The 21,377-nt window shown below is 41.1% G+C and overlaps 1 protein-coding gene across 5 annotated transcripts in view; it reads right to left on the reverse strand.

Annotated features, from left to right (window-relative positions):
- Positions 1 to 21,377, reverse strand: part of unc5a (unc-5 netrin receptor A) — a 217,134-nt gene that overhangs the window by 82,818 nt on the left and 112,939 nt on the right. For all 5 annotated transcript variants that reach the window (XM_053515479.1, XM_053515478.1, XM_053515477.1 and 2 more), the window contains exon 3: positions 2,140 to 2,283. In XM_053515479.1, coding sequence (XP_053371454.1) covers positions 2,140 to 2,283 — 144 coding nt within the window. The remainder of the gene's footprint in view (positions 1 to 2,139; positions 2,284 to 21,377) is intronic.

Raw genomic sequence — 21,377 nt, forward strand, 5'->3', positions numbered from 1 at the left:
ACAGACTCGGAAATACACACACACACACACACACACACACACAGCATAGCATGTGTCCTATATCCACAGGCTACTGACACAAGTGTCGATAGTATTCTGATTGAATTTGCCGTTCCAGATCGTGTTACAGCCAATATACAGAGTTAGATTTTTGTGTAAATGTACCTAAATGTTCATCAGATGCTTGGCCTGAAAAAACTCAACAGAGTGCAGTTTGCGTGTGTGAAGACATCAATGCCAGTCATTTTGCACGCCTGTCCAGAACAATCACGGCACCGCTGACGAGAGCCCCACCTCATTCGGTTTTAATTAAACCGGATTTAACGGTCTGGGGCGACACGGTGGACGGCGTGGAAACGTTTCGTCATCGTTTTGATCTGACAGGCAGAACTCAAAGGGAGGTCGGAATCGAAAACACTTCCTGCTTTAAACGCTAGATGTTTTTTACGACAAGATTAATAGGCCTATAAAAATCCCAAACAACTTAAAAGCGCCTCATCTTCGCGCATCCGACACCGAAGATGAGCCTGACGCCTTCTTTGTTCTCGTGGCAGATTTTGAAATAGCACGCTGAGACGCATGACAAATCCGGTTTGATTGCGAGGAGCTCTCGGCGACAGACGCAGCCCAGGATTGGCCACCGCTGAATTGTCGGAGACATTAGCAGGAAAATGAAGCGTCCCCTTTTTTCCTGTGCGAGGCCACATGATAACTGGCCCATACGTGATTCTTCTGGAGCCTAATCGCATTATCGCAGTGACCGATATGGAAACCACGCAGCCTCTCGAGGCAATTACCGAGCGCGCCGTCGCAGATTAGTGGATTACCACGCCGCAGGCTTATTCCGATCAAACTTCCCAATCAAACATTAAATAAGTCGTACAAACCCATCTGAATCAATCAGCCCCGGGGGAACACATGGCTCGAGTGGTTCGACTGATTGGCCCAAATGCAATTCCGAAGCAATTTTTTATTTTTTTTTTGTATTACAGAGTGTCAGGACCAGCAAATTCCACAAGAGCAAGAGACTCATTAAAGGAAAATGACTTTTTTTTATTGAAGCTTTAAAACCGTATCACATCCCGAATGCAGCTCTTCCTCATACCTGGGATGAGATTTACTTTCGGGAATGGCTAATCCCACTAAGCACTGAGTGACCAGATTTGTTAATGGATGTCCTGAACAAACCCAGTCTCTCTTTTGGCCAACCCTACTCAGTCTGCTCAGATTAGTCTCATCTGTGCTTCATCTATTTATGTATCCTGTGGAGGGTCACACTGGGGCAAGGAGCCTACCTCAGGGCACATATACTTTTCCACAAAATTTGGCAAACCGAAGATGATTGGATTGTGGTAAGGAACCAGGAGCCCAGAAGGAATCCACTACATATACTGTAGGAACTCCAAACACATACTGTGAACCACCAGCCCTTGAAGTCCAGACATCTTTTTGCATATTTTGAACATCTACCTAATAATAGATGCATATCTCAACTTACAGTACCTCATTTTCTCCCCACAGATCAGTGATTAAGGCATTGGCCTACTGATCGGAAAATCGCAGGTTTAAACCCCTGCACCACCAACTTGCCACTGTTGGGGCCTTGAGCAAAACCCTTAACCCTCAGGTGGGTAAAGAGATAAACGTAAGTTTCTTTGGATAAGACAGATGCCATAAATGTGTGAGGTGAGTTCCAAGTCCACCACCTACTGTAGCTCCCACAATCTGGTTGAGTTCTCAGTCCTGTTCTTATATTGGCCGACTACTCTATTGTGTTCACCTGTTCTGTGTCTCACCTTATATGGTTTGGTTATTTCGGCTTATGATTTCCTGACGTCCAAGCCTTGGTTTCCCACGTGCCCTGATATTTGTTTCTCTAACTGCTTCTCGGTTTGGCCTTGACCTGTTTTACTACAGATTATCTATCTATCTGCCTCTTTTCTCAAATTACACTACATAGCTCTTTCCTGCCTCGTGTAATATAAGAAAAGAAACACAGTTGATGGTCTACCTACAGGGTAAGGTGGAACATTCCATTAAAGCACATCTGTTTTGCAACCTTCTTAGAAACCTTCATCCCCGGACATTACACAGTACCTAAGCTTCACAGTTTGAGGTCTGATGCGTTGTGTAACTCACAGGCAATGCGTACGTAAGCCTTTTGGCTCTTCTGAGTTCCTGTTGTGCTCCAGGCCACACACTGGCACCAGTAATCCTCCAGCCCAAAGATCTTCTCCACCAGCTGGCGCGAGATATCAATCTTCACCTGCATCACTGGGAAACCTGAGGAGGACAAATACTGTATTATGAACAATCCCAAACATGGGTTTGAAAACACAGGATTATCTCTAAAATTAAGGCTTGAGGTTGTGGGTTCTACAGATGTTTAGTGGTCTTTCTAGTTTTCTAGGTTCATGTTGCAACTTATATAAAATTTGCAAATTTATGTCGTGAGTACTGTGGAAATACCTTTAAATAAAAAAGTCTTTGGATTGGATCTAGATTTTAGGAAAAAAAATGTTGCTTCAAGGTTCCTGGTTTGGTTCTTTGCTTGGTTCCTGGTTTAAGTGCTTTATCTTTAACCTTAAAACAACTGAATAAAACAAATGTGCTTTTTTTTTAAGGTAAAAAAGTTATATTACATTTATGGAAAAGGGTTCTTTCAAAAAATTCATACAGTATATATAATTTTTTTTCTGTGGTTTTTTTTTTAAAGTTTCTAGCTTTGATGTAAAAACATCGAATTACGTGTAAAAACCCAAAGAGACAGACATGATTTTTTATTTATTTTTTCCTTCTTTGAAGGATCCAGACGCTGAGTTGAAGGAAACACTCGGCTGTATGCTTTTAAATAGAAGCTTTAAACCAGAAGAACCCTTTAAACGGCGTGTACGAGCTGTCTGTGGGCTTTCAGAGGGACGTGGACGTTCCTCGCTTGCTCGTTCTCTCTGTAATCTTTTTTTCTTCCCCGCACATGGACGAGCTGATGAGAATAGCTCTTTAAAACCCTAACCGGATTTTAAAAGTGGGGGGGGGGGGGGAAATCATTAGATATTGTGACAATTCGTCAGCCGCCTCGGCTCGCCGCGTATTGCCTACACGAGTGCTGTGAAGTCATCCCGCAAAATAATTCAATTCCGAGCTGACAGTTATGAATGAATGCCATCACAGTTAACCATCGACGAAAAGACTGGAGCGCATTATGCATGAGGGTGGAAGAGCATGCGTGTGTGTGTGTGTGTGTGTGTGTGTGTGTCCGTGCATGTGTGTGCATAAAGAAAAATTAAGCTGCGATAATTTTTCTTTGCATTATCTCAGAGGTTCTGTGATATCTCCCTCCTGGCTATCGCTCATCTCTTAATACAAAAGCATGACCTTGAGGATGTCCGTGTCTTTATCTAGTCCCCTCACACTCGCTGCTCGTTCTGGCGATTAAAATGCTCGCCGTGTTTCGCCCAGATCTGAGATCTCCTCCGCCCTCTAGGCGGACGCTACTAAAGAAACGAGCGCCGAGCATCTTTTTTACGAGCGGGACGTCCGTTTTTACGCCTTAAATCACATCCAGCTCTTAGCCGGCGCACAAGGATGCAGTTTGACGTACGATCGGTGGACCAGCGGAGGAAAATGTCGTGTGCTTACAGGGACGGCCATCTTGGACAGCAAGGCCGTGAAGGTTGAATGCTGGAAGCGAGGTTTGCCTGAAACAGTCCTGAGAATGTTAAAGAACCCTTAGTGATGTGTTTACATGTTTACTTTTATAGATGCCGATGATGCATGATAAAAGTTTAATTTAATTACAGTACGTACTCCATAAACCTCTCTCAATAAGCTTTGTATTCGATTCGAGACGACACAGCGGGACTAAAATCCGTCCCGGCGCCTGAGAGAATATATATATATATGCAAAGCGCATCATGAGGGAACGTGATGGGTTTCGGCCGCATTAATTACTGTTTGTGTTAAAAAGTGAAACGCAATTATTTGAAGGGCTCGGCTCTTTGAGGGAAAGCCAATTCCAGCCCAGATTGCTTTCCTAATTGCGTCGTGTTTGTTCGCGGCGTTCTTTTCTCCGTAATTGCCTGCATTGTTCTCTGACCGAGCGGCCTTTATTTCATAAACACGACTCCGCCGCTGCGTTCGGCTGGTCACGCGTCAAAGCGCGGCCTTGTAGCGCGACGCGCTCGCGCCGCATGAGTATGCGCGAGATACAGTCAGGTGAAACTTTATAATGAACGATTAGCCGAGGACCGCGAACCTCGCGACGAGGAAAGCTGTTATAATTCTCACGCAAGAGCCACGGGCAGTGGAAACGTAATTGAAGCCGGAGACAGAGGCGCGGACCGAAACTGAACTCTCGCTGTCGCTCACACAGGGGAGGCGTCGACCTAATTATGCTCGGTAAGATAAAGAAGAGAGGAAAAAAAAAAAAAGACAGGCAGAAGTCACTCTAATTTAACGCCTCTTGATATCCTTTAATAATCCTGATAGGGGAACCTGCTAAGTGGATCTCGTGCCAGTCATGGGATCTGAACTCACAACCTCCCGCTGTCCTGGTTAGAACAAAGTCCAATCAGGGAGTGATTTCTAATTAGGATTTCTAGTCTTGGGTGAATACTCGGTAATACTTTTTTTTTATCTTTAAATATCTGCATGTCGGAATCACTGTGGTTTGAATGAAAAGTAGGTGGAGCTTAGATACAAAAAAATCACAAGGATAATGATGCTTGTACTGCTCACACAGCTGTTACCGTTAAAAAATGATGATATAATAATGGCTCAAATGGTTAAGGCTGTGGGTTACTGATCAAAAGGTCAGGGGTTCAAGCCCCAGCAAGTCCCTTCACCCTATCTGCCCCCAGGGGGCGCTGTATCCTGGCTGACCCTGCACTCTTGACCCCGACTTCCCAGCTGGGATGTGAAAAAAAAATAATTTCACTGTGCTGTAAGATACATGTGACAAATAATTAACTGGTGCCTAGAGCCTATCCCAGGAGACATGGGGCACGAGGTGTGGTACACCATGGACACACATGCCAATCCATCGCATGCCACACCCACATTATGGGTGGTTTGGGAACGCCAATCAACCTAATCTGTGTGTGTTTGGACTGTGGGAGGAAACTGGAGCACCAGGAGGAAACCCACCGAGCATGAGGAGAACATGCAAACTCCATGCACACAGACCTGAGAGATGTGAGGTCACAAAGCTAACCATTAAACTATCATGCACTGTTATTTAATTTAAAAAAAAAGTGAAAATGGCTTAAAGATCATAAGACATAAAAATGTATGAAAAGGGAGGGAAAAAGAGACGAAAAAGAAGGAAAAAAGTTTTTCATTAACATATAATACTGTAATATATATATTCTTTTTTTTTTTTTGGATGAACTTTACCCGGAAAAATAAGAATATATATATATATATATATATATTCATATTTTTCCGGGTAAAGTTCATCCAAAAAAACTATCTATCTATCTATCTATCTATCTATCTATCTATCTATCTATCTATCTATCTGTCTATCTAGGTGATAAGAAATGTCATTTGTTACGATTGAAATAATATTATTTAATGTACTGTCTGTTCCCACAGTTCTAATCAAGTGGCTTTCAATTAGATACTCTCATTAGCATATTAGGCCACGCCCATCCAAATGCTATTTAGATTGTCTCGTTTGTAAACAAGATTTCATGTAATATAATTTATTTAGCTTATTTTTACTGTTTAATACAAATGTGTGTTAAAAAATAATTTTATTTTTCAGATGTTTTTAAAGAACATTCCATGCACTGTTATTTGTAGCTATAAAAAAATGCAATAATAAAATAATATATAGCTGATCAGCCATAACATTATGACCACCTGCCTAATATTGAGTAGGTCCCCCTCTTGACACCATATCGACAATAATGCACAGTGTGTTCTGACAGCTTTCTATCAGAACCAGTATTAACCTTTACATCAATTTGATCTACACAAGCACTTCCACTGGGTGGGACTACTCGGGCCAGCCTCCACTCCTCAGTGCCTCAGTGAGCCTTGGCCACCCATGACCCTGTGGCCAGTTTCCCGTTTTTTTCTTCCCTGGATCACTGTTGGTACGTCCTGACCACTGAGGACCAGGAACATCCCACAAGATCTGCAGTTCTGGAGTGGCTCTGACCCAGTCGTCTATCCATCACAATTTGGACCTTGTTGTCAAATTTACTGAAATCGCCCGTGAGGCTCGCCCATTTTCTCTGCTTCCAACACATCGACTTCAGTTGATTCAGGTTCACTCGCTGCCTAATATCCCCCATTATAATGAGATATTGCAAATGTATCTACTGTGATAAGGGCCAAACTGTGATGGCTAGACGACTGGGTCATGGGTAGCCAAGTCTCAATGTTATGGCTGATCAGCGTACTGTATGTATTTTCCTTTTAGTGTTCCGTCTGCTCTGAGTGGCACGAGGCCCGCCATGAACCGAACGTTCCTCGTTAGCATATCAGGCCACACCCACCCAGACACTATTTCGATTGTGTGGTTTATATCTAAGCGGGACGCCTCCTTCTGTCTTGTTTTCCTTTCTCTCGGTCTGATTGTGCAGGGAAGGAACTCGCACATGCCAGATAACACAGCTGCAAATTCGAGAAATGAAAATGAAATCGCAGGCCCGCATGTCTGTCTCTGTGAAGCGGATAAGGTTTGAGATTTCATCCGTCAGAAATCAAATCAAAATGTTTTCAAATGATGAAACAGCTGTGGGGAAAAAAGAAAGGAAAAAAAAAATAACACATCAGAGTTCGAATCCTCGCTCAAGACCCCGTGCAGCGCGCCGATTTAAAACCAGGTGTCCCGGGCACGGACCCAGCAGCATCTGCTTATCTGGAAAGGGAAAATTTAATGAAGGCTTCATTGTATCAGCCAAATATCGTATCAGGCCAGATCTTAATGTCTGACTGATAGCAAATAAATTTGATATAAGGATCACAAAGCCTGGCAGCTGAGCTCTCGATCGTTTATACACAAAGACACCAGGCTCGTTCCTGACTAATCCCGACTAGTCTGATCAAAGCCCGACTGTCACGAATCGGTGCTTTGATAAAATGTGATTGAATCGGATGTGGTATTAAATGGACTGAAAAAAATATAAAAATCCAACGTACACCAGAGAATAACAGGGAGACTGGAGTTACAGTGATTAAATGTAATGGAGAAATATGTACACCAAACAGACAAATGTGAATACGAACTTCAAGAAAGAAAGAAAGAAAGAAAGAAAGCTTTTCAGGGATAAACAATATAACGTTTGCAAAGTGGACGGAGCTTAAGCCTGCAGTAATAAATATTTTTACTACTACAAATTGATGTAACATCTGTAAAGGGTATACAGTTTAAAACGCAATAAATAAAAAAAAAAATACAAAGATATTATAGTTTTTTTATTTTATTTTTATAGTATGCTCTACTAGTTATGTATTATTACCTTATTGTTATTAGATTCTGATTAATATTAATATAATAAAGTATATACTGTAATATATAAATATGCTTGTAAATATACTGATTCTATTACGTTATCGTTGCTATGGCAACTGCATTACACCAGGACGCATGGAGACCTCGACGCAAGGATTTGAGTCCTGACTTTACTTTCAAGCAAATATTAAATAGTATTAAAAAAATCCTGTTTTAATTTTTCAAACCTAATTAGATAGATAAAAAAAAAACTAATGAGTTGAAAATGAATAAATGAAATAAATTGGTTAATAAATTCCGACAGTTGTAGCCCACTGTGGGTAAAATGTGCAGCGCGCCGTGTCGGCGGTTCACCCCCGGGAGGCTCGTGATTCTCCATCAGAATCTCGCTGCTGTCCCGAGTCGGACCCGTGATGGCTGAGGATCTCCTCTGTGACTGCTTGCTGTTTTTATGGACACGCTGCTCTACATTACGCCAGGAACTGAACTGAACATCTTGTAAGAGTGGATTGCTGTCAGTCCCCGAGCGGAGCGGGCGCGTTGTGCGTGACTAGGTGACAATGCCATGTATTATTCACCGACCCAAATGCATTCAGCAAGAGTCACTTTTTTTTTTTCCCCTGAGCTCCTCAAAGAGCCAAGAGGTGGTTGGAGGACTGTCTGCGAGAGTCGCGGTGTGTTTGTGCGAAAAAGAAAACACGGGTCTGGGACGAACATCATGGAGCCCACTTACTTTTATTTTTAGGCTCTTGTTTTTCCACTCGCGCTGACCTCAATTCCGCGGGGGTCGTTTGCTTATCAAGGGCGCGGCTCTAAACTCGGCAGGTTAGAGCGTGTTTTCATTGTGAGCGAGGAAATTCAATTAGGGCTCCGAGCAGACGACGGACATCCCGGCGGCGGGGTGTGAGCTCGGCGCTGAGAATCATCAGGATTACGGGTGAGCGACTGAGTGACTTACTACATACACACACACACACTTCTCTGTCAATCTGACGCTGTCAATGGGGTCGGGGTTGGGGGGGTTTGTTTAAATCGCACAAATAGAAAAGCTTTTTTTATCCTTTTACAAAATCATTTTCAACATTTTCTCCCCATCGATGTGCTGCACTTCAGTGCACTTGACCTTATCCGTAATGAGCGCCATCACCTGCATTATCCTCCCAAAGGTGGTAATGATGTTTATCATTAGTGTGCCAATTTCCACGAGTAAACACAACACATCCATTTAAAACGCATTACCGCGCTGAATAGCGTCGCCCTAAATGGGCGTCAGATATATTCGCAGAATAGCGACCGCGCGCTTCGATTACATTTCATCCCGCTTGCGTTCATATGGATTACACGATCCTGAGGCGTCACGTCGCACCGAGGCTAATAACGTCATTAAACCTGGCCTTGACCTAGAAATTCTAGAGCGGTGATGAGAAACCTCTGGCTCAGCCTTTGGAAATACATCCGTGTTGATTTCTTCACCTAGAGCTCAGTTTCAGGGTTTAAGTCTTTCAGAAGCTCCGGACTAAGCCGACCCACAATCGCACCTCCCGCGGCTTTAAAACCGATTGTTCAAGGCTTGAGAAACCTGCCGCGTATTATTCCTGAATATCACTCTGGAAAAGGATGATGTACAGGAACAGTACAGTGAATTCATACTGTAAAACAACACACTTACGCTGGTCTCGTTAAAATCATCCAGAGCCTAGTTATATAATCATTAGCAGGTTGGTACTTATAAGGTAAATAAAATAAAAAATGAGACCAAATAAAATATTACATATATGCAATTATAACAGCCAAGAAAAAAAAGAATCAAATTATATTACAAAAATAAAGCCAAAAACGAATTCTTTAAAAGTTTTGCAATATAAAGTAAAAAAATAAGTATGAAATTTTCAAAAATTAAAGTCATAAAATAGAGCTTAATATATATTGGAAATTACCAGCAATGTGAAATTTGCAAAATAAACAAAAAATATATGATAATTAATTGAGTAAAAAAAAATATTAAATAGAGTTTCATAAGTGTAGAAAATAAAAGGAATACAAACAGAAAAAAAAAAACAAGCATAAAACTTAAAAAAAAAATAAAGGAAATGAAACAAAGTGAGAAAAAAAATTGTAATTTGAGTAAATCTGAACAGAAAAAAAATCTGAAAAACAAAAGCGAGAAAGCAAAGCAAATGAATAAAAAGCAACAAATAAATAATACAAATAAAGCTTTTGAACCTTATTTAAACATCTATGTGTAAGAAAAATGCTACAAGCATTAAAGCTGCGCCCACATTAATCACAAAGCTATAACCCCAGGTTCTTCGTGTGTTATTATAAACACTACAGCCGACTGGATACACCTTGAAAAGACAGTCAGATATTCAGTATTCAAAATATTCCTTATGAATTTTATAAAATTATACGATTTTACCAGCTGACGTGGGTCACGTGACTAAACGGAACGCGGAGGTGGCGGTAGCGTCGCCTCGCGGCTATAGCGTCAGCAGGGGGTGCGATCAAGTCATCACACACATTCTACCTTCAGGTCTTGAACCTGTAAGCAAAACACATGGAAACCCTGCGAACTCCAGGGCCCTGGATGGTAGTGAAGGGGGTGTGGCATAGAGCCTTACGCTCCTCCCACTTTACCGGTGCAGTGGTGGCTCAGTGTGGCCCTTAACCCTGTCTGCTCCAGGGGCCCAGAATTTCACTGTGCAGTAATGTATGAATAGTTTAGTGTGCACCACCTGCAGGATTTAAGAGGAACTGCAATGGTATACCAACTCAAACAAACAAACAAAAAAGAATCGTTACACAAATGAATTGTGTTACATAAATGAACAGATTTTTCCCCCAATTTCTAATGTTTAATATACACTGTACAATTTGAAAAAGGATCGTTTATAGAATTATATACATTTTAATACGAAATTTCAAATCTCTTAACCTTCAGGCAACAATAAATATTCATTTCACGCATGACTTGAGTGAAATCTATGGGCTAATCAGCTCGAGGCAAGGTTTAAAAGTGTTGCCCTCGCAATCCCATTTACACTCGGCTGAGAAAATCCCTTTTTAGCCACTTTTTTCTTGTTCCAATTTAAAAAAAAAAGAGAGATCAAGTGTTAACACACACAGATTTACCAAAATAAGCAGCGAGCCAAGGTTAGTTAGAGTTCAATTTGACACCAGCCTGTTGATTGATTTTTTTTGTTGTTGTTTGCGTCTAAAGCCATCAACGCCTCGGTACGCGAGCAGCGTGACTCGGGATCGGATTTCTGATGTCAATTGTATTTATCCATTTACACTTTTCATGTTTAATCGCCCTTCAGGGACCGTGCGGTCTGGATCGTTATGATACAAGATCGCTGTGTGTCTATGTGTGTCCGTGTGTGTGTGACACTGAGATGAAGGGTATGTCTTAGACACACAGGTGTTCACAGCTTTCCAGGCTGCCAAGAAGCTGATTTACTTAAAAAAAAATTAATTTATTACATGCAAAAAAGCCAAAGCTTGTGCTCCATCATCCTGGGCAATGAAACTCATCTTCTTTGTTTTCCCTGAGTCCATTTAACCTCGAAAGTGAAGCGCCAATTACCAGATATGCTAATTGAATAACGCTAGCTACGGACGGCGGAGTTTCTCCCCGTCTAACAGCCGAGATGATTTCGGCGCTGTGATGCCTTTGGGAGAGCTGGGCAAGGCAAATTAAATCCTGCTAATTAGTCCCAAGCATCTCTGCTTAAGATCATTGCTAGTCATGCTAGCACTCTGTGTACGTGTGTTTCATTAATGTATATCTATGTTTTATGTATACCGAAATTCCTTTCTAGGAGTTTCTGTAACTTTGACAAGCTCTGGTTCTAATGAGTCTCATTCTAGGAGCGTCCTACTTTAATATGCGCCTGAGGTAATAAATTAGCAACGCTACAGGTAAGTGTTAAAGATGTCCATCTGCTAGCAATGAAGTAGCGAAGCGCTCGAGGAGCGCTGCTCTTTTGCTCGACACCTGACTCTCGGCGGGGCGTTTAAGCGGGTCGGCGGGAAGTTAAGCTAATCCAATTAGCGTGCGGTTGTGAGACCGCGAAGGAACTTGGGGAAATGCTGTTGTGGGAAAACAATCAATGACAAAGTTTTACTATAATAATAATCAGCAGTTTTCCAACAATTGTTTTATTTATTACTAAACACGTTCCACTTTTAACACTTTAATAGTCACTTTAAAGGTTCTGTCTTTTTGTATTACGCTACAGAAGTACAGCAGTCGCGCCCTCACCACCTACTTCTTCATTTTCACCAACTTTTTGCTGTCAAAACATGGCCCTGTTCGAGCCTGTCACCACCTACTGTAAAAACCGGGGACTCGCGTGCCTTCATGTAACGCGCCAGCGCTATGCAAGTGGGCTCGACCCTAAAGCTTCCTCCGTCAATCAAAACTCCCAGAGGTGTATTAAGCCATCATGTCTTCGTCACTGTAAAACTTGTCTATTTATATCCCAAGGTGCTGATGAGAAGGCCCTCAGAAAAGCAGCTCACGTGAGAAGTGATAAATACCCGAGGCACCTGGTAAAGACCTGCACGCTAATTAGAGAGCTAAGAAAAGAGGTACTTCAAAAAAGAAAAGGAAAAGACAACTTGCTTGTTCGGAGGTAGAAGGAATCGGAATATGAGTTTAAAACGCTTAACAGCAGACAATTTATCTGCGGATCGAACAGTCTGGAAGAGATTTCAGTCTGGAAGCGTTACTGACATTTTCTCCGCGTTTACATCGCGGCGATTTCTTAATACCGGCACCGCTTCCAGATAATAACACTCATCGACGTTACAACCCTACGCCCGGGCAGCGGGGCCGACAGCGCAGTGGTCCTCTTGAGCAAATTTGCTCCGAATGGAAAAATAAATACTCGGGAATCTCTATCATGCTCCTGCTGTTGGTCCAGATTGCGTTCCGCACAACAACAAGGACGCGAGACTCGGCCAGGAGTAATTACTTCCTGGCTGTAAGCTGTGGGTCGGAATCGAAATGGATTCCGCGTGGGATGCGGATGCTATGCCGAGAGAAACGAGAAGCTGCCATTGTTGTTAGGGAAAAAAAGAAGGGGAAAAAAAAAGGAAAGAAAACAGAAATGACTCCACTAATAGCAGATGGCTTGACATCTATCAGGTTGTGAATCATCACAGCTCGAGGCTTGTATTTTTTTTTTCCTTTTTTGTCTTGAGAAATGATAAAGAGCAGCTATTCTGACCGCTTGAACGAGTCAGGGGCGTTTTTAGAGTCAAACGGAAATTGACCGGCGATTCAGTGTGTCAGGAGTTCGACATCAAAACCAGGATATAAAATAAAACACGCTCGTAGGAATTCTTCATTGTTACGGTTACAGGACATCACAGGAAACACTTTACCTGATCAAGTTAACCATGGCATCGGTGTGACATAATGACCACGACAAGGTGATAAACTGACGCTCTCCGTCGTACCAAGCTGAATTTTTCTTCGTAATGTCTCTAATAATAAGACGCCGTAGTTCCAACATGGGAATCCGACAGTAAAGTAGGAATTAAGGTTGGAAGTGAGGAACCACAGGAACGATAAACAGCTCGCATCATAGCATTAGCTGGAGAAATCATTTTAGTCAGTTGTTTGTGCAGTAACCAATTTACACCATGTAAAGTACACTGTACACACTACCAAATTTGCACTTTATCCAATTTGCCTCATAATCGATTTGCACCATGCCCAATTTCCAGAATTACAATTCAAATGCTGACTATTAAAGCTTAGCTGAATTCGCACACATACAGAAAAAAAGATAATTGAATCACTGTCTTTGTCCAAGCATTAAGTCTAATATAATTTTACGTGGACAAAAGTATGTGGACACCTGACCATCACATCTGTAGACTTCTTCCCCAAACTGCTACAACATAGTGACAAGCAACAAATTGTCCAGACTGTCTTTGTATGCTCAGGAAGGATGACGCGCAAACCCACCCCCTAGATAACTTCACGTCTAAACAGCGATCTTATTCCATTCTTAGGGTAGATCTGCTACCGTAAAAAGGTCTACCAGCAATCAGTGCCCAAGACTTTGACAAAACGAACCAGACTTTGAGGTCGAGTGTTCTCGGAAACGAACCCCGGGCCTAATGTCAAAACCCTGCCCTAAGACCTGCCCTAACTCTCCTTTAGTGGAACTAAGAGGTACAAAGACCTGTTCCAGCATGAACGTGAGCTTCATGAAGATATTGTTCACACAAAGAGTGGAGTGGAAGAACTTAAGTATCCTGCACAGAGCTTTGACCTTAACCCCACTGAACACCTTTGGGATGAACTAGAACTGGTGCAAAGTCAGTGCCTGATCTCACTAATGCTCTCGTAGGTGATCAAACACAAATCCCCACAATCATGCACCAAAAGCTAGTGAAACCTTCTCATAGAAGAACCGCAAACGTGGACTAAATCTGGCATGCAGTGTTCACCAAGAACATTCAACTCTGACGGTCCAAAAAACATTAATCCACATACAGAGTGTTCTAGATGGAAGAGTTTTCCCGAGCTGCGCACTCGTGTCATAGGTTAAAGGAAACCTCGAAAATAATCCATCCACATGCATCCGGTTAAAGCCGCATACGCATCGTACTGTAAGTCCTAAAAGAACCGCGGAGACCGTTTTATTTTCAATCAGGATTGTGTAAATGTTCCACATCTTTAAGCAAGCTGCAAAAGAATATCCTCTAACTTCAAACTCCACCGTGCTTTGTTATTGGATTGCTATTGATAGAGCCTTTTAGAGTTGATGTAATAAGCACTGTTTATTTATTCAAGGCTTTTTTTTTTAATGCATCAGATCTCTCCCTTGCGAGGGAGATGGCGAGACGCCCAGTTTATGTCGGGCATCTTGGAAAAGCATTTCTCCTCCTCGCAGCCACACTTACCTCATCTACAACACAGTGTGTTGGGAGTGTGTGTGAACAACAACAACAGAAAGAAGCCATGCATAATAATAATAATAATAATAATAATAATAATAATTATTATTATTATTATAATAATGGGTTATTTTGTACTCGTTTTGAACAGAGCACTTGGTAATCGTCAGAGTTTTTAAGCTTAGCCGTTCTTTTGTGCTAACCTTGGTTCCCTGATCGATAAATTTACATTAATTGCATTATTTTAAATGTCTCTCTTCACGGGACATGAGCGAGGGTGTTTAGTGTAAGTGAAAAGTTTGTGGTCTGAAGTTACTGCGTTTGAAGGTTTATACAGTATTAGCGCGTTTGTTCTAATGTGTTCGATTTCATAGTCTGAAATGCCTAAAGAAGCGAACATCGACACTCCCACTTAGGTACGTTTCTGCGATTCTTAGCTTTACAGGCATTTCGCCAGCAATGCGTGGTTTCTGTGAGCTAACACAAGCTCTGTACTTTTAATAGTTGGAGGTGATAAGTACATTTAGGACTTCTACTCACTCACTCGTTCATCTTCTGTATCACTTTATCCTGTATTCAGGGTCGCGGGGACCTCGAGCCGATCCCAGGAGACTTACGGCACGAGGCAGGGTACACCCTGGACAGGATGCCAATCCATCACAGGGCACACACACATTCACACACTCACACACACATTATGGGCAATTTGGGAACACCAATCAGCCTCACCTGCATATCTTTGGACTGTGGGAGGAAACTGGAGTACCCGGAGGAAACCCACCGAGCACAGAGAGAACATGCAAACTCTACACCACCGTGGGACTTCTACTCACACTTGGGTAATATTTGCTCTATGGAATCTCTTCTTTTACTCAGGTACAGGATTTGTACTTTTTTGTTTAAACTCTGTAACATGATGAACATCGCTGCATGTTAAAAGTACACAAGTTTTCAATGTTAATCGAATGAGTCTCAATGTATTATTCTTAAAAAAAATTTGTTGCAATGTCTGAAAAGTCACTGCAATATTAACGGAATTAAGGATGTGCTGTCCTCAATTCCGTCTTAAACAGACGCCCTTATCCAGAGCTACTTATATTTTATCTCATTACACAACTGAGCAGCCAATGGCCTTGCTCAAGGGCCCAACCGTGGCAACGTGGTGGTCCAAGGGTTTTTAACCTGGAATCTTCTGATCAGTAGCAGCAATGCTCGTTTGGACAAGTAACCCCGTTTCATGTCACTATTTTAGCGCTTCCCAGACGTTTTTAAGACTGGATGTAATTTATGCAACAACACAACTTCAAACGTCAGCCCTGACCCGAGCGAGGTCATCTAACAGTCCAGCTTAGCATCTGGATTTCCGGTGCCACTGACCCTGCCAGCTGCTTCCTGTGCCTCATCACCAACCCAGATCCGCACCACCCACACGGACAGGATGAAATACAATGCCCATTACCTAGAACGCTGCTAATAACGCCTTATCAATTAGCCCCATCGCTATTGATCGATGCTTCGCAGGTGGTAGTGCCCATTATGCCTCATTTAGGAATAGACTGGACGCTCGCTCCTTCTCTGGTTTCCTCGTGTTCATTAGCGCGCGGCCCTTTAGACGTATCAGCTCCGTCTTAAATGACGGCTTGATCATCCTCCGATGGCCCATTAAGTATCATGTTTAAGTCTTCTCTGGATGTTCTATTTGCATTTCAGAGAGAACCATGAGGTCCCCGATGCCTGATAACGTTTAAACGGTTCGCTTCATTGTCTCCGCGTACTCCGGAAAAATAAAAGTCTTCAATAAAAGGTTCAAATAAATTTTGTAATATATCAGCTTAAAAAAAAAGTCACTTTGCTTCACCTACGCAAATTAATACAATTAGAAGTGAAATTAAAAAAAAAAAAAATTTTATTTCACACAACCACCTACATTCTGCACTATTTGATCCTGAGAAATAAAACCTGCCTCGAGAAAAAAAAAGTATAATAAAAGATTTGCAAAAGCCCGACCTCATTATTTGCCCATCCTGTGAGCGATTAAGCTGAAATCATTTAGGTTCCAGCACGCTGGCACTGACAATAAAGCCGAGACGTGAAAATTATTGTTTAGCAAGTCGTGTCGGATTTCGGCCCCAGCCTCCCTGATGAGTTGGTCCATTCAGTTCAGAGAAGTTTTCTTTTGATTCTAAAATAAAAAGTCAGAAATGAAAGTCTAGAGTCTTTAACATTTTTTGACTATTTTGTCAATTAGACCCAACATGCTATAACCTATTAACAAAGCCAGCGATCAGGGCTGAAGGTCCACCACAGGGGCACCACAGGATATTTAGGTGGTGCAACAAACCTGTACAGATGAGAGTAGACATGAGACATGAGACATGAGTTTTGTCAGACCTAACACGCCAGGACAAGATATTACAGTGGCACCTCGGCAAACACATTTTCCCAAATAAAATAATGTAAATGCAGATAATCTGTTCCAGCCACCCAAAAATATTACCAATATCACCAATTCCATACACTCTAATCATGTACATGTAAATAAAGTAAAATATGAAAGAAACAGACACTAAACTTCACTCAACCTTAATTTATGATTCCTTGGCACTGGCTGCTTTAAAAACCAAACTAACGGTGTTTTCCTTTTCTTCTTGCTAACACTCTCTGGACCCATGGTGCTACAGTATGTCTTCACTAAATTCTGGACAAAATTGCGCAAAAAAAAACAAAAAAAAAAAACAACAAAAATATTTAAACTCACTTCACTTGGCTTTCCACTGACGCTAACACGTTTTAAACGGCTCCCGTACTTACGCGGGAACCTAATAGACTCGCACGTATGCCAAAAATGGTATGTTACGACCCGATGCAAAGTTATCACTACAAACTGGACTATTTTTCTTTAATATTATGATCCAAAGAGTTTTATTCCTCTTACACCAGATTTATACAGTAGGGTTTCACCACACTTGTTTTGTCTGCTAGTTGCCTAAAGGTTTGCTTGTTTGGTACATTAGAAATAAAGTACAACAAAAAAAAATGTGTATACTGTGATCACTCGAATATGGTTAAGTATTATTATAATAATAATATAATAAAGAAACTACCCTAAGAAATCCTTTTTCATATTCATGTCACCTGTAAGTATTTTTCCTGCATTGAGAAAGACAAAGCTATTTGGTGTTATACAGAAATAAAATGTCAGTACACAGACTGCTGCCATTCCTTGAGGGTAATGTTGCCTTCTGAGAGCTTTTTATCAACAGAGGCAAAAGAAGTCAACATGAACAAATGCGGAGCAAAGTCAATACACAGCGCGTGTTGCGTTCTGCCCTAGAGGCAGCCGGGTCTTCAGGTCACGATGGGTATTTGCCTTCGTGAATGCTTCGGGAAACACTCGAGGTGACCCGGATCAACATCCGCTCATGGCTGTTGGTGCGAACGTGCTACCCGGGAACGGAGTTTCTATTAGCGCTACGTAATACTACTACACTATTCATTTAATTCATCTACGGTGCAGGAGTTACCCAAACTTACCGAGGGACCTCTGCAGGGGGCGTAGCATAAAGCGTTTTATAAAGTTTCGCGAAAAAAAGGATTCTCCGGCCCTGATCCCGATGCTTCAGTCTGTAAGTGCAGGAACAAGAGAGATGAGGTTAGATTGTCCATGAGAGACGTCTCACCAGAGAACAGCCAGCAGTCGAGTTTAATCAAAGAGCTGAGAGTCGAGATGGACTTAATTACACTGTTCAGAGAGAGTGGACAGGACAGCAATAGCCCTCTCCAAATTTCACAGAATTGCCTATAATTCTGTCTCCCTCAGGCTATTCATCCGCTCCTCTCATGCGTGCCCTCGCCTCGCCTCGCCTCGCCACCAAGATTCCGCTTTCCGTAAGGTAAAAACTCTAAGTAAGACGGTAAAGCAGGATAGTTTTTTGTGAAGAAGTTCTTCAGAACTGCAGTTTGCAAGGCAACAAGCGGGTGATCAAGTGGAGAATCAAGTGGGTATGCTGTAGGGTGCATTTATTTTTATTTACTCGCATGGTTTGAGGAAAGCAAATCAGTGCAAATCAATACAAAGCTTCTCTGACTAATAGGCTAACCTGGTAGACGAGGTCTCCTCCAGGGTGACTCCACCCTCATTTATATGTGCCATGGGTTCAATGAATAGTTTGATACGGATGATATGCCTGGAATTTTTGGTAAATCTTAACCCTATGAGAGATTTTAGTTTGAAATGTAAGACACGATTTGTTCATAATTTGCAGCATGACGACTTCAAGATGTCCTTCAGTATATCCATTGCCTTCTCTATGATTCTGACACTTTCATTTGGACTGGATGTTTTTTTTTTTTTTCTAAGATCTCGTTTATTTGAAAGAAGACCAGTGTAGCGCTGTTTTGATCAGTTTGAAAGTAAAGTCAAGTAAAGGGATTACTGCTCAGAGAGGGAGCGTGTCCTTGATTTACAACATGCACACTTTGTCGTGAGCAGCCGTGTTGATGAAAGTGTCCTTTAGAAACGAATCAGGCCTTCTGTTTATCAGACTTATTCACGTTTTTTGCGTATTTAAATGGCAGAGTTTTGGTCAATGCAATTTAAATAAAAAACCTAGGGGGAATGATAGTAAACAGACCTTTTATTAACAAAACAGGCGCACAGAGTAGAAAATAACTGGCATAGGTATGATCATAAAAATCCTTCCTGGTTAGCTGGATTTGCTTTGTAGTAAAAAAAAAAGGACTCATTTTTGATGCTTTACATTTAATAATCTATGACATCACCCAACACCATTTCACTCCTGTGACATCAGATCAGACTTGAGACAAGCTCCCGACCCATTTGGATATCCCCCTATCCTCTTGTTAGGTAATTATTTGCAGTAGGTGATTGGTATTTACCTTGATGATGGCTCATCTGAATCCTGGAGCACACAAGTTAAAGTCTCTTCAGCATTCCTGTTTCATCCAAAGTGTACTCCTGTCCTTCTAAAGTCTACAGGCTCTTGCTTTTATTAGTATCCTATTTTTGACCAGCTAAGCCCAAAAAGCTTATCCTATTCTGCCAATGCTCCAATTTGGGTTTTTCTAATTCCACACTGAAACCCTTGCCCCAATCAGCTACGAGTCCTGCCATGCTGAGGTCATCAAGCTTCTGCCCCATTTAGTTCCTGGTCCTACTTTACTTAAACCATCAATCTTCTGCCACAACTACTTCTTACTCCTGCCATCCTGAAGCTAAGAAACTTCTGTCACAACTTCTTTCTACTTCCATCCTGAAGCTAACAAACCTCTGCCACACAACTACGTCTTTTTTCCTGCCTTTCTGACGCCACAAACCTCTGCCACAACTTCTTTCTCCCGCCATTCTAAAGCCAACAAACTTCTCCCAAAACTACTTCTTAATCCGGCCATCCAGAAGCTAACAAACTTCTGCTGGAACTTCTTTCTTCTGCCACCCAGAAGCTAACAATTTCTGCCACAACTAATTTCTCCCGCCATCCTGAAACCACCAATCTTCTGCCACAACTTATTTCTTCGGTCATCCTGAAGCTTACAAACTTCTGCCACAACTACTTCTTACTCCTGCCATCCGAGAGAGTCAACAATCTTCTGTTACAACTGCTTGTTTTTTCTGTCATCTTAAAACCAACAATCTTCTGCTACAACTACTTTACTTTCTTTTCACAACTACTTCAGCCACATCTACTACTTTTGATATATTTACTACCACGACTACTTTTTACTCCTGCCATCCTATGTTGAACATATTACTGCCTCCACTGGTTCTACCATCTAGAGACTGACAAGGTCCTGTCCCGTCTAGTTCCTCCTCCTGATGTCAACAAGCCCTTGCCCCAACTAGTTCCTACTCCAGAGGTCAGCAGATACCTACCCTATCTAGTACCCACTCACAGGGTTCATATACTTTTTGATCAACGACTTCCATGACTTTTTCATGACTTCTCCAAGAATTTGGGCAAACTTTTCAAGATTTTTAAAACATTTCTTTTATTCCATTTCAAGAAAGGTGAACTGAAGGTGTTATGTGATCATCACCGCATGACACCATTACAAAGATGTACCTCGTGTAGAGGAACCAGCAGTTGTGATCTTGCGGGCATACTTTGGATATCGATGTGCCTTTTATTGCATATGATTTTACTGAGACTTGTGGTGATTTTCTCTCTTGTTCAGGCACACTTTAATAATAATAATAATAATAATAATAATAATAATAATAATAAAAAGAATGGTTTTCTTTCCATCCGGTCTAAAAATAGTGAACTGGACAAACTACAGTACGAACCAGACTGGATTATCTGTTTCATCTATCATCAGATAGAAACTCATTCATTTATGCTTAATTTGGAAACACAATTAGTTTAAAATTCTACAGTAAAATTAATTAATTTTTCATTGAGAACGAAGAGTAGGTCACTATGAACTGATATATGGGTTTAATTACATACTAATTTGAAATGTCATTTTTAAAATAAATCAATATATCAATTTTGTTAAATTACATGGAGAGATAATAATAATAATAATAATAATAATAACAACAGCAATAATAATAATAATAATAATAATAATAATAATAATAATAACAACAACAACAACAACAACAACAACAACAATAATAATAATAATAATAATAATAATAATAAATACATTATATTTATTGTAAGCACACAGGAGGTCACTAAACTGATATACATAGATTTGAGTATTGATTTTTTAAATTTATTTTAGCAGTTATATAGATCAAATTTTTAATATTTTTGACTTTTTTTTACTGAACTCAATTTTTTTGTAAATTAATTTTAATTTGGTTGTCTCTTTAAAAAAATTTCAATTGTGCACATTTTAAATTAAAGGACTATAAAACCGTTTATGTTTTACTCATAGATACTGTCAACTGTTTGTGTTTTGGTTTTGTTAATTACTTGTTTAAGATTACAGTTTTGTATAAAATCTCAGTGCTGTTACTGTT

This window comes from Clarias gariepinus, chromosome 16, assembly GCF_024256425.1.
Source record: "Clarias gariepinus isolate MV-2021 ecotype Netherlands chromosome 16, CGAR_prim_01v2, whole genome shotgun sequence".
Taxonomy (NCBI): Eukaryota; Metazoa; Chordata; class Actinopteri; order Siluriformes; family Clariidae; genus Clarias; species Clarias gariepinus.